This window comes from Bombina bombina, chromosome 7 (genome assembly GCF_027579735.1).
Source record: "Bombina bombina isolate aBomBom1 chromosome 7, aBomBom1.pri, whole genome shotgun sequence".
NCBI lineage: Eukaryota > Metazoa > Chordata > Amphibia > Anura > Bombinatoridae > Bombina > Bombina bombina.
The window spans coordinates 490011137-490026549 of NC_069505.1; the positions used below are offsets into that span (position 1 = coordinate 490011137).

General features: G+C 33.4%; 1 protein-coding gene across 2 annotated transcripts in view; it reads right to left on the reverse strand.

The window, feature by feature from the left end:
* Positions 1–13203: 13203 nt before the first annotated feature.
* The window catches only part of MEIS3 (Meis homeobox 3), a 51720-nt gene continuing 49510 nt past the window's right edge, over positions 13204–15413 (reverse strand). Inside the window, exon 12 of one of the 2 annotated variants that reach the window (XM_053721625.1) lies at positions 13204–14064. In XM_053721625.1, the coding sequence (XP_053577600.1) occupies positions 13802–14064 (263 nt within the window). In that variant the 3' untranslated portion in view covers positions 13204–13801. The remainder of the gene's footprint in view (positions 14065–15413) is intronic. The other variant, XM_053721626.1, reaches the window with a different exon arrangement.

Below are 15413 nucleotides of genomic sequence, written 5' to 3' on the forward strand. Positions count from 1 at the left end.
ATGTTGAGTAGTTTATGTATGTATATTCATGTGTGTGTATACAGTATATGTGTATGTATTAATGTATATATGTTGAGTAGTTTATGTATGTATGTTCATGTGTGTGTATACAGTATATGTGTATGTATAAATGTATATATGTTGAGTAGTTTATGTTTGTATGTGCATGTGTGTGTATACAGTATATGTGTATGTATAAATGTATATATGTTGAGTAGTTTATGTATGTATACAGTATATGTGTATGTATAAATGTATATATGTTGAATAGTTTATGTATTTATGTGCATGTCTGTGTATACAGTATATGTGTATGTATAAATGTATATATGTTGAGTAGTTTATGTATGTATATTCATGTGTGTGTATACAGTATATGTGTATGTATTAATGTATATATGTTGAGTAGTTTATGTATGTATATTCATGTGTGTGTATACAGTATATGTGTATGTATAAATGTATATATGTTAAGTAGTTTATGTATGTATATTCATGTGTGTGTGTATACAGTATATGTGTATGTATAAATGTATATATGTTAAGTAGTTTATGTATGTATATTCATGTGTGTGTGTATACAGTATATGTGTATGTATAAATGTATATATGTTAAGTAGTTTATGTATGTATATTCATGTGTGTGTATACAGTATATGTGTATGTATAAATGTATATATGTTGAGTAATTTATGTATGTATATTCATGTGTGTGTATACAGTATATGTGTATGTATAAATGTATATATGTTGAGTAGTTTATGTATGTATGTTCATGTGTGTGTATACAGTATATGTGTATGTATAAATGTATATATGTTGAGTAGTTTATGTATGTATGTTCATGTGTGTGTATACAGTATATGTGTATGTATAAATGTATATATGTTGAGTAGTTTATGTATGTATATTCATGTGTGTGTATAAAGTATATGTGTATGTATATATGTTGAGTAGTTTGTGTATGTATGTTCATGTGTGTGTATACAGTATATGTGTATGTATAAATGTATATATGTGGAATAGTTTATGTATTTATGTGCATGTCTGTGTATACAGTATATGTGTATGTATAAATGTATATATGTTGAGTAGTTTATGTATGTATATTCATGTGTGTGTATACAGTATATGTGTATGTATTAATGTATATATGTTGAGTAGTTTATGTATGTATATTCATGTGTGTGTATACAGTATATGTGTATGTATAAATGTATATATGTTGAGTAGTTTATGTATGTATATTCATGTGTGTGTATACAGTATATGTGTATGTGCAAATGTATGTATGTTGAGTAATGTATGTATGTTCATGTGTGTGTATACAGTATATGTGTATGTATATATGTTGAGTAGTTTATGTATGTATGTTCATGTGTGTGTATACAGTATATGTGTATGTGCAAATGTATATATGTTGAATAGTTTATGTATGTATGTTCATGTGTGTGTATACAGTATATGTGTATGTGCAAATGTATGTATGTTGAGTAATGTATGTATGTTCATGTGTGTGTATACAGTATATGTGTATGTATAAATGTATATATGTTGAGTAGTTTATGTATGTATATTCATGTGTGTGTATACAGTATATGTGTATGTATTAATGTATATATGTTGAGTAGTTTATGTATGTATATTCATGTGTGTATATATAGTATATGTGTATGTATAAATGTATATATGTTGAATAGTTTATGTATGTATATTCATGTGTGTGTATACAGTATATGTGTATGTATAAATGTATATATGTTGAGTAGTTTATGTATGTATATTCATGTGTGTGTATGCAGTATATGTGTATGTATAAATGTATATATGTTGAGTAGTGTGTATATATAGTATATGTGTATGTATAAATGTATATATGTTAAGTAGTTTATGTATGTATGTTCATGTGTGTGTATACAGTATATGTGTATGTATAAATGTATACATGTTGAGTAGTTTATGTATGTATATTCATGTGTGTGTATACAGTATATATGTATGTATAAATGTATATATGTTGAGTAGTTTATGTATGTATATTCATGTGTGTGTATACAGTATGTGTATATGTATAAATGTATATATGTTGAGTAGTTTATGTATGTTCATGTGTGTGTATACAGTATATGTGTATGTATAAATGTATATATGTTGAGTAGTTTATGTATGTATATTCATGTGTGTGTATACAGTATATGTGTATGTTTAAATGTATATATGTAGAGTAGTTTATGTATGTATATTCATGTGTGTGTATACAGTATATGTGTATGTATAAATGTATATATGTTGAATAGTTTATGTATGTATATTCATGTGTGTGTATACAGTATATGTGTATGTATAAATGTATATATGTAGAGTAGTTTATATATGTATGTTCATGTGTGTGTATACAGTATATGTGTATGTATAAATGTATATATGTAGAGTAGTTTATGTATGTATATTCATGTGTGTGTATACAGTATATGTGTATGTTTAAATGTATATATGTTAAGTAGTTTATGTATGTATATTCATGTGTGTGTATACAGTATATGTGTATGTATAAATGTATATATGTTGAGTAGTTTATGTATGTATATTCATGTGTGTGTGTATACAGTATATGTGTATGTATGTATAAATGTATATATGTAGAGTAGTTTATGTATGTATATTCATGTGTGTGTATACAGTATATGTTTAAATGTATATATGTTGAGTAGTTTATGTATGTATATTCATGTGTGTGTATACAGTATATGTGTATATATGTTGAGTAGTTTATGTATGTATATTCATGTGTGTGTATACAGTATATGTGTATGTATAAATGTATATATGTTGAGTAGTTTATGTATGTATATTCATGTGTGTGTATACAGTATATGTGTATGTATAAATGTATATATGTTGAGTAGTTTATGTATGTATATTCATGTGTGTGTATACAGTATATGTGTATGTATTAATGTATATATGTTGAGTAGTTTATGTATGTTCATGTGTGTGTATACAGTATATGTGTATGTATAAATGTATATATGTTGAGTAGTTTATGTATGTATATTCATGTGTGTGTATACAGTATATGTGTATGTTTAAATGTATATATGTAGAGTAGTTTATGTATGTATATTCATGTGTGTGTATACAGTATATGTGTATGTTTAAATGTATATATGTAGAGTAGTTTATGTATGTATATTCATGTGTGTGTATACAGTATATGTGTATGTTTAAATGTATATATGTTAAGTAGTTTATGTATGTATATTCATGTGTGTGTATACAGTATATGTGTATGTATAAATGTATATATGTTGAGTAGTTTATGTATGTATATTCATGTGTGTGTGTATACAGTATATGTGTATGTATGTATAAATGTATATATGTAGAGTAGTTTATGTATGTATATTCATGTGTGTGTATACAGCATATGTTTAAATGTATATATGTTGAGTAGTTAATGTATGTATATTCATGTGTGTGTATACAGTATATGTGTATATATGTTGAGTAGTTTATGTATGTATATTCATGTGTGTGTATACAGTATATGTGTATGTATAAATGTATATATGTTGAGTAGTTTATGTATGTATATTCATGTGTGTGTATACAGTATATGTGTATGTATAAATGTATATATGTTGAGTAGTTTATGTATGTATATTCATGTGTGTGTATACAGTATATGTGTATGTATAAATGTATATATGTAGAGTAGTTTATGTATGTATATTCATGTGTGTGTATACAGTATATGTGTATGTATAAATGTATATGTTGAGTAGTTTAAGTATGTATATTCATGTGTGTGTATACAGTATATGTGTATGTATAAATGTATATGTTGAGTAGTTTATGTATGTATATTCATGTGTGTGTATACAGTATGTGTATATGTATAAATGTATATATGTTGAGTAGTTTATGTATGTATATTCATGTGTGTGTATACAGTATATGTGTATGTATAAATGTATATATGTTGAGTAGTTTATGTATGTATATTCATGTGTGTGTATACAGTATATGTGTATGTTTAAATGTATATATGTAGAGTAGTTTATGTATGTATATTCATGTGTGTGTATACAGTATATGTGTATGTTTAAATGTATATATGTAGAGTAGTTTATGTATGTATATTCATGTGTGTGTATACAGTATATGTGTATGTTTAAATGTATATATGTTAAGTAGTTTATGTATGTATATTCATGTGTGTGTATACAGTATATGTGTATGTATAAATGTATATATGTTGAGTAGTTTATGTATGTATATTCATGTGTGTGTGTATACAGTATATGTGTATGTATGTATAAATGTATATATGTAGAGTAGTTTATGTATGTATATTCATGTGTGTGTATACAGTATATGTTTAAATGTATATATGTTGAGTAGTTTATGTATGTATATTCATGTGTGTGTATACAGTATATGTGTATATATGTTGAGTAGTTTATGTATGTATATTCATGTGTGTGTATACAGTATATGTGTATGTATAAATGTATATATGTTGAGTAGTTTATGTATGTATATTCATGTGTGTGTATACAGTATATGTGTATGTATAAATGTATATATGTTGAGTAGTTTATGTATGTATATTCATGTGTGTGTATACAGTATATGTGTATGTATTAATGTATATATGTTGAGTAGTTTATGTATGTTCATGTGTGTGTATACAGTATATGTGTATGTATAAATGTATATATGTTGAGTAGTTTATGTATGTATATTCATGTGTGTGTATACAGTATATGTGTATGTTTAAATGTATATATGTAGAGTAGTTTATGTATGTATATTCATGTGTGTGTATACAGTATATGTGTATGTTTAAATGTATATATGTAGAGTAGTTTATGTATGTATATTCATGTGTGTGTATACAGTATATGTGTATGTTTAAATGTATATATGTTAAGTAGTTTATGTATGTATATTCATGTGTGTGTATACAGTATATGTGTATGTATAAATGTATATATGTTGAGTAGTTTATGTATGTATATTCATGTGTGTGTGTATACAGTATATGTGTATGTATGTATAAATGTATATATGTAGAGTAGTTTATGTATGTATATTCATGTGTGTGTATACAGTATATGTTTAAATGTATATATGTTGAGTAGTTTATGTATGTATATTCATGTGTGTGTATACAGTATATGTGTATATATGTTGAGTAGTTTATGTATGTATATTCATGTGTGTGTATACAGTATATGTGTATGTATAAATGTATATATGTTGAGTAGTTTATGTATGTATATTCATGTGTGTGTATACAGTATATGTGTATGTATAAATGTATATATGTTGAGTAGTTTATGTATGTATATTCATGTGTGTGTATACAGTATATGTGTATGTATAAATGTATATATGTAGAGTAGTTTATGTATGTATATTCATGTGTGTGTATACAGTATATGTGTATGTATAAATGTATATGTTGAGTAGTTTAAGTATGTATATTCATGTGTGTGTATACAGTATATGTGTATGTATAAATGTATATGTTGAGTAGTTTAAGTATGTATATTCATGTGTGTGTATACAGTATATGTGTATGTATAAATGTATATGTTGAGTAGTTTATGTATGTATATTCATGTGTGTGTATACAGTATATGTGTATGTATAAATGTATATATGTTGAGTAGTTTATGTATGTATATTCATGTGTGTGTATACAGTATATGTGTATGTATAAATGTATATATGTTGAGTAGTTTATGTATGTATATTTATGTGTGTGTATACAGTATATGTGTATGTATAAATGTATATATGTTGAGTAGTTTATGTATGTATATTCATGTGTGTGTATACAGTATATGTGTATGTATAAATGTATATGTTGAGTAGTTTATGTATGTATATTCATGTGTGTGTATACAGTATATGTGTATGTATAAATGTATATATGTTGAGTAGTTTATGTATGTATGTTCATGTGTGTGTATACAGTATATGTGTATGTATAAATGTATATATGTTGAGTAGTTTATGTATGTATATTCATGTGTGTGTATACAGTATATGTGTATGTATAAATGTATATGTTGAGTAGTTTATGTATGTATATTCATGTGTGTGTATACAGTATATGTGTATGTATAAATGTATATATGTTGAGTAGTTTATGTATGTATGTTCATGTGTGTGTATACAGTATATGTGTATGTATAAATGTATATATGTTGAGTAGTTTATGTATGTATATTCATGTGTGTGTATACAGTATATGTGTATGTATAAATGTATATATGTTAAGTAGTTTATGTATGTATATTCATGTGTGTGTATACAGTATATGTGTATGTATAAATGTATATATGTTGAGTAGTTTATGTATGTATATTCATGTGTGTGTATACAGTATATGTGTATGTATAAATGTATATATGTTGAGTAGTTTATGTATGTATATTCATGTGTGTGTATACAGTATATGTGTATGTATAAATGTATATATGTAGAGTAGTTTATGTATGTATATTCATGTGTGTGTGTATACAGTATATGTGTATGTATAAATGTATATATGTTAAGTAGTTTATGTATGTATATTCATGTGTGTGTATACAGTATATGTGTATGTATAAATGTATATATGTTGAGTAGTTTATGTATGTATATTCATGTGTGTGTATACAGTATATGTGTATGTATAAATGTATATATGTTAAGTAGTTTATGTATGTATATTCATGTGTGTGTATACAGTATATGTGTATGTATAAATGTATATATGTTGAGTAGTTTATGTATGTATATTCATGTGTGTGTATACAGTATATGTGCATGTATAAATGTATATGTTGAGTAGTTTATGTATGTATATTCATGTGTGTGTATACAGTATATGTGTATGTATAAATGTATATATGTTAAGTAGTTTATGTATGTATATTCATGTGTGTGTATACAGTATATGTGTATGTGTTGCAGATTTTGTGTGAGTGACCTGCTATTCACAAACCCTCAAGCTAGAGGTAATGAGGCCACAGGTGACCTCTGGGGTCAGCTAAGTGCTGGAAGGAGCCTGTCTGTCCCCATCCTGTGACCCTCAGGGACCAAACTGACCCCTCTAGGTCTGGCTGAGGGAGGATGTAACCCCAGTGAGGCCTGGGGAAAGGAGGAAGGAAGGGGGGAGCCAAGGGCAATATTCACTAAGAACACAGAGGCCTCACTAGGGGGATAAGCCTCTCCCATAGCCTCATTGCTAGAATTTGTACATCTCTTCTGCTATAGCAAATAACCTGCAGGAAATAATGTTCAGGAAAAAGTGACTGAGAGGTTTCTCTCACTAAAGTGCTCTCTAAGTTTCTATAGAGCATGAAACATCTGCCTGTCCAGTGAATCAGTTCCATAGGGAAGATTTGTCCTAATGCTGAGTCCCATCAATTTAGTGAATCATTGAGAGACTCTTAAAGGGACATGAAACCACAACATTTTCATTTGTGATTCATGATTGTGATCAATTTTCCAATTTACTTAAATTGCTTCATTCTCTTGATCTCCTTTGTTGAAGAAGCAGCCATGCACTAGCTGAGAGCATTGGGTGAGCCAATTACATGAGTCATATATGTGCAGCCACCAATCAACAGCTTGTGAGCCTACCTAGGTATCTTTTTCACCAAAGGATACTAAGAAAACAAAACAAATTAGATAATAAAAGTAAATTGGACAGTTGCTTAAAATCACATGTGTGTCTGAATAATGAAAGAAACAATTTGAGTTTCATGTTAATTTTTTTGGTCCTATTACTTTGTTACTGGGGTCAAAGCGCAAAAAATATATCCAGCTTCATTAGTTCCTGTGTTATTCTATTGAAGTTGATTCACTAAATCTCAATCCAGTCTCCAGTTTTAACAGACCCACAAACTTCTCCAGTTCCTGTTCTTCTCTACAGCTGGTTCACTAAAGCTCTATCTAGCCTCTCCAACTGTAACATCCTCCCCAACTTCACCAGTTTCTATGTTAGACTATGCAGCAGATTCACTAAAGCTCTGTCTAGCCTCTCCAACTGTAACAGCCTCCCCAACTTCACCAGTTTCTATGTTAGACTATGTAGCAGATTCACTAAAGCTCTATCTAGCCTCTCCAACTGTAACAGCCTCCCCAACTTCACCAGTTTCTATGTTATTTATGTAGCAGATTCACTAAAGCTCTATCTAGCCTCTCCAACTGTAACAGCCTCCCCAACTTCACCAGTTTCTATGTTACACTATGTAGTTGATTCACTAAAGCTCTATCTAGCCTCTCCAACTGTAACATCCTCCCCAACTTCACCAGTTTCTATGTTAGACTATGTAGCAGATTCACTAAAGCTCTATCTAGCCTCTCCAACTGTAACATCCTCCCCAACTTCACCAGTTTCTATGTTAGACTATGTAGCAGATTCACTAAAGCTCTATCTAGCCTCTCCAACTGTAACAGCCTCCCCAACTTCACCAGTTTCTATGTTATTTATGTAGCAGATTCACTAAAGCTCTATCTAGCCTCTCCAACTGTAACAGCCTCCCCAACTTCACCAGTTTCTATGTTAGACTATGTAGCAGATTCACTAAAGCGCTATCTAGCCTCTCCAACTGTAACAGCCTCCCCAACTTCACCAGTTTCTATGTTAGACTATGTAGTAGATTCACTAAAGCTCTATCTAGCCTCTCCGACTGTAACAGCTTCCCCAACTTCACCAGTTTCTATGTTAGACTATGTAGTAGATTCACTAAAGCTCTATCTAGCCTCTCCGACTGTAACAGCCTCCCCAACTTCACCAGTTTCTATGTTAGACTATGCAGCAGATTCACTAAAGCTCTATCTAGCCTCTCCAACTGTAACAGCCTCCCCAACTTCACCAGTTTCTATGTTAGACTTTGCAGCAGATTCACTAAAGCTCTATCTAGCCTCTCCAACTGTAACAGCCTCCCCAACTTCACCAGTTTCTATGTTAGACTATGTAGCAGATTCACTAAAGCTCTATCTAGCCTCTCCAACTGTAACAGCCTCCCCAACTTCACCAGTTTCTATGTTAGACTATGCAGCAGATTCACTAAAGCTCTATCTAGCCTCTCCAACTGTAACAGCCTCCCCAACTTCACCAGTTTCTATGTTAGACTATGCAGCAGATTCACTAAAGCTCTATCTAGCCTCTCCAACTGTAACAGCCTCCCCAACTTCACCAGTTTCTATGTTAGACTATGCAGCAGATTCACTAAAGCTCTATCTAGCCTCTCCAACTGTAACAGCCTCCCCAACTTCATCAGTTTCTATGTTAGACTATGTAGCAGATTCACTAAAGCTCTATCTAGCCTCTCCAACTGTAACAGCCTGCCCAACTTCACCAGTTTCTATGTTAGACTATGTAGCAGATTCACTAAAGCTCTATCTAGCCTCTCCAACTGTAACAGCCTCCCCAACTTCACCAGTTTCTATGTTAGACTATGTAGCAGATTCACTAAAGCTCTATCTAGCCTCTCCAACTGTAACAGCCTGCCCAACTTCACCAGTTTCTATGTTAGACTATGTAGCAGATTCACTAAAGCTCTATCTAGCCTCTCCAAATGTAACAGCCTCCCCAACTTCACCAGTTTCTATGTTAGACTATGCAGCAGATTCACTAAAGCTCTATCTAGCCTCTCCAAATGTAACAGCCTGCCCAACTTCACCAGTTTCTATGTTACACTATGCAGTAGATTCACTAAAGCTCTATCTAGCCTCTCCAACTGTAACAGCCTCCCCAACTTCACCAGTTTCTATGTTAGACTATGCAGCAGATTCACTAAAGCTCTATATAGCCTCCCCAACTTCACCAGTTTCTATGTTACACTATGCAGTAGATTCACTAAAGCTCTATCTAGCCTCTCCAACTGTAACAGCCTCCCCTACTTCACCAGTTTCTATGTTAGACTATGTAGCAGATTCACTAAAGCTCTATCTAGCCTCTCCAACTGTAACAGCCTCCCCAACTTCATGAGTTTCTATGTTAGACTATGTAGCAGATTCACTAAAGCTCTATCTAGCCTCTCCAAATGTAACAGCCTCCCCAACTTCACCAGTTTCTATGTTAGACTATGCAGCAGATTCACTAAAGCTCTATCTAGCCTCTCCAACTGTAACAGCCTCCCCAACTTCATGAGTTTCTATGTTAGACTATGTAGCAGATTCACTAAAGCTCTATCTAGCCTCTCCAAATGTAACAGCCTCCCCAACTTCACCAGTTTCTATGTTAGACTATGCAGCAGATTCACTAAAGCTCTATCTAGCCTCTCCAACTGTAACAGCCTCCCCAACTTCACCAATTTCTATGTTAGACTATGTAGCAGATTCACTAAAGCTCTATCTAGCCTCTCCGACTGTAACAGCCTCCCCAACTTCACCAGTTTCTATGTTAGACTATGCAGCAGATTCACTAAAGCTCACACTAAGCCCCCTCTAGCTTCACCATTAAGTCTCTCCAGCTTCACGGTCTACTATTATTTTGTGCCATTTATTCACTTGAACTTTTTAGGAAATATGATGCATAGAATAAGATAGGGATTGCTAAGACTGGGAAGACATTAAAGGGATAATAAACCCAAATGTTTTTTTTCATAATTCAGATAGAGCAGCAATTTTAAGCAACTTTCTAATTTATTCCTATTATCAATTTGTATTTGTTCTCTTGCTATCTTTATTTAAAAAGCGGGAATGTAAAGCTTAGGAGCCGGCGCATTTTTAGTTTAGAACCTGGGTTATGCTTGAATATTGGTTTGCTAAATGTAGCCACCAATAAGCAAGCGCTATCCAGGGTGCTGAACCTAAAATGGGCCGGCTTCTAAACTTTACATTCCTGCTTTTTAAATAAAGATAGCAAGAGAACAAATAAAAATTCAAAATAGGAGTAAATTAGAAAGTTGCTTAAAATTGCTGCTCTATCTGAATTATGAAAGAAAACATTTGGGTTTAGTGTCCCTTTAATAAATCTGTCCCACTAAGGCATATCCAGCCTGCTTATATTAGTCCTGTGCTTATAATATGTCGAAGGGCAATGGAACCCAACATTTTTTATTCATGATTTAGACAGAGAATACAATTTTAAATAACTTTCCAATTTACTTCTATTATCTAATGTCTCATTCTCTTGGTATCCTTTGTTGAAGAAGCATCAATGCACTAATGGGAGATAGTTGAATGCATTGGGTGGTCCAATAAACATGAGGCATTTATGTGCACCCACCAATCAGCAGCTTCTGAGTCTACCTAGGTATCTGTTTCAACAAAATATACCAAGAGAACAACACATAATAATAGAAGTAAATATTTGAACGTTGTTTAAAATCACATGCTGATTCATGAAAAAAAAAAAAAAAATGTGTCCCTTTAAAGGGCTATAAAACCCAAAGATTTTATTTCATAATTCAGATAGCACATGTAATTTTAGACAACTTTCCAATATACTTCTAGTATTACATTTTCTGTTTTCTCTGTATCCTTTGTTAAAAAGCAGAGAGGTGAGCTCAGGAGCGTGCACTAGGATTGCCACGTCAGCCATGTTTTCCTGGACACTTATAAGTTATACATGCTGCAGGGTGTGCAGGGAGGATTATGAATAGCGCTGTCCAGAAACACAATACATGTTCCTCCCTACATGCCCTGCAGCATGTGTAACTCATAAGTGTCCAGGAAAACATGGCTGAGGTGGTATCCATAGCAATATGGCAGCAGCTTTGCAAGAACGTTATATATCAGCAAGAGCACTAGATGGCAGCACTATTTCCTGTCATGTGCTCCAGACGTGATTGCTACCGATCTACATAAATCTTCAACACAGAATAACACGAGAACTAAGGAAATTTGACAATAGAAGTAAATTGGAAACCTTTTAAAAATCGTATGCTCTGTCTGAATCATGAAAGAAGAATTTTGGGTTTCATGTCCCTTTAAAGGGACACCAACCCCATTTTTTTTCTTTAATGAATCAGATAGAGCATGCAATTTTAAGCAACTTTCTAATTTACTCCTATTATCAATTTTTCTTTGTTCTCTTGGTATCTTTATTTCAAAAAGCAGGAATCTAAGCTAAGAAGCTGGCCCATTTTTGGTTCAGCACCTGGGTAGCGCTTAGTGGCTAAATGTAGCTACCAATCAGCAAGTGCTGAAAAAAATGGGCCAGCTGCTTAGCTTAGATTCCTGCTTTTTTAAAATAAATATATCAAGAGAATTGATGCTCTATCTGAATCATGAAAGAAAAAAATTGGGTTTAGTGTCCCTTTAAGGAGAGACATCTACATTACAATATAATGCAAAAATAAAAGAAAAAAACACCCCTTTTAATAATAGCACATTTTTGAGTTAAATAGAGAGGACATCATTAAGGGGAGAAAAAATAAAAAAAAATAATGAAAGAAAGAAATTTGATGGAAGAGAAAGACAAGGGTGGCAGAGAGCTGTAAATGGACAGAAGCAGAGGAAAGAAGATAGACAGCTGGTTAAAGGGACATGAAACCCAATTTTTTTCTTTCATGATTCAGATAGAGGGGCCAATTTATCAAAGCGTCAATGGGCCCCAATGCATCTGTTTAGGCTCGCCGGAAACAGGAGTTAAGAAGCAGTGCTCTTAGGACCGCTGCCTCTTAACTCTGAGGGACAGACAGCAATCAGCCCGATCGGATACAATCTGGTTGATTGACACCCCCTGCTAGTGGCCGATTGGCTGCGAATCTGCAGTGGGCGGTATTGCACAAGCATTTCACGAGAAATGCTTGTGCAATGATAAATGCCGACAGCATATCGATGTCCGTCCGCACAATGATAATTCGGCCCAGAGAATACAATTTTAAACATTCCAATTTACTTCTATTATCTAATTTCCTTGATTATTGAGATATACTTTGTTGAAGAAATAGCAATGCACATGGGTGAGCCAATCACACGAGGCATCTATGTGCAGCCACCAATCTGTAGCTACTGAGCCTATTTAGGTACGCTTTTCAACAAAGGATATCAAGAGTATGAAGCAAATTAGATAATAGAATGACATTGGAAAGCTATTTAAAACTGCATGCTCTTTCTAAATCATGAAAGAAAAAAATGTGGGTTTCATGTCCCTTTAATAGTATGATAAACCAGACATCTCACCAACTTGCATTTTCATTTGTACCAAGTAAAAGCATAAAGAAAGACGCACAATTGAAAACATTCCTCTACCGACCCTGAATTTTATAGGTGCTATAAATATTTTTTTACATTTATATACATCCACAGTTTCATTTTATCATTTTTTTTTCAAGTTGTTTTCCTTTATCGTAAAAAAAAACAAGATAAAACAAGACACGTATCAACCCAAATAATTAGCATATTAATTAAAAAAAATAATATACAAGTTAACTTAGTCCCTGTGACAATGTAAAAAAAAACACACACAGAAAAATAAAAAGTTTATATCCTCAGTTTTCAGACTCTAGTTTTTGGTCCGTTGAAAAAAAAAATAATAATCTTGGCATAGGAAGAGTGCGTCAAACAAAAATGTATTATGTTGTCTTCTTCCTGAGTATCCAATAATTCCCTTAGCCGACTTGCCAGTGGAAGAGATGCTGCCATTTTTTATTTCTCTAGTTCTCCTTTGCCTTTGTTCATTTTTTCCAAGCACAGATTTCCACTATTGCAGGGGTTTATGGCAGCACGAAAGGGATTTTTTTTTTAAAAAAAAAATCTTCATCCTCTACTAGAGGATAATAATAATCAGTGGATACGAGGAAGCTCAAAAGAAAATTGTTAGCCCTGAGTTGTCCGGGCGCTAGTGTGCGTGAATGTCTATGCTTTGTCCGTTTAAAAGTGAGTCTCCTGGACTCTGCGCCGGCACCAGGTGGTGAGGGGAGGTCCCGGCTGGCAGGATCATGGAGGCATGGTGAGGGTGCCCTGGGAGGTAGGAGTGCAGAGAGGTTCCGTGACGGAGGCCGGCAGGGTGTGAGGTCATGGCAGGTGTGTAACCGGCCGGTGGGAATCCCATGGCCATAGCGCTGGGAGCTGAGGCGTAATCCCCTGGAATCCCCTGGAAGCCTGCAAGAGAGAAAAAGATTGTCAGCTGTTTCTTATCCAACCATACAAATTTGTTACCACCCTTGACCCAATAAGACCCAGTCAATATCTACTATATGTCCAACAACTTTGACTTCACAAAAAAGCCTGCAACTTTTCTAAATATGAAGTGGGGTTAAATAAATCTTTAGATTTCTAAAAACGGAAATTGTTGATCGGCCTCCACTGACCCATGATAAACAGCATCTCGCTAGCAGGAATCTACAAACCTGCACAGTCACTATGATTGGTCGCGCCACTAGTGATGGAGTACTTAGCTAGTGGCTTATCAATTATCTCCTGCCGGGGTTCAGTATCCCTCATCATCTGTAGCTAATTTCCCCCAGTCATTCTCTCTCTGCTCCCTCCCCTTTCCCGAGTCTTAGAGAGCCCCCCCATCTCTCGCCGTCTGGTAGAGGTCTATGTGAGCTCCTTGCCCCTCCTTCATATGGTCTCTCTGAGCTCTCTTTGGAGAACAATCCTGATCATCTGTCTTGTCTCCATGCGTGCCGGTAACCAGGTGCGCAGGAAATATGCTGCTTCTGACTCTGACATTTTTTCTATATTTATTTGTCCATCTTTTTTTTTATCTTTCTCTCTCACTTTCTTCCTCCATCTAATATTCTCTCTCCATCTGTCAGATCTTTTTTTAAAAAAATGTTATTACATCTTTCTATTACTCTTTCACTGTACAGTACTCACTAACTTTTACAATTTTTCTCTATTCCTCTATCTCTGTATCTCTTTGGGCTCCCACTTTTAGTTTTCATCTATGTATATTTTTTCTCTTCCCATGTTTCTTACTCCCTTCCCCAACTGTCTATCTCATTTCTATCTCTCACTTTACCACTCTGTTTCGCTACCTCTGTGCTCTCTTCTCTCCCAACTCTCTTTTTGCTCTTTTCACAATTTGTCTTTCTCTTATTCCCCTTGTTTTTATCTCCTCCTCCCTCTCAATCCCACCCTTTAACTCATTACATCTCTCTTTAATTCCCCCCTCTCATTCTATCACTTCTTTTTGTACCCCTTACTCCATCTGTAATGTTCATGCACACACTCCCTGCTTTTTTATATCCATCTCTACTTCCTTTCTTCCCCACCTTCTTCTTCATCAATTTACAATCTGTTGCTAAAATGCATCTTCCCCGCATACAATACAACAAAGGCAGTCATCAGTACCACTGCTTTATAGCAACATCTGAGCAGCTCAAGGATATTAAACGTGCAGTGAGGTACATGCATATGATATGAGTACAATAACATATACAAGCATTACATGGGATGAGCTATTGGTGGATTGTGAGGGTGTTGGGGGTGGTGAAGTGGGTGGG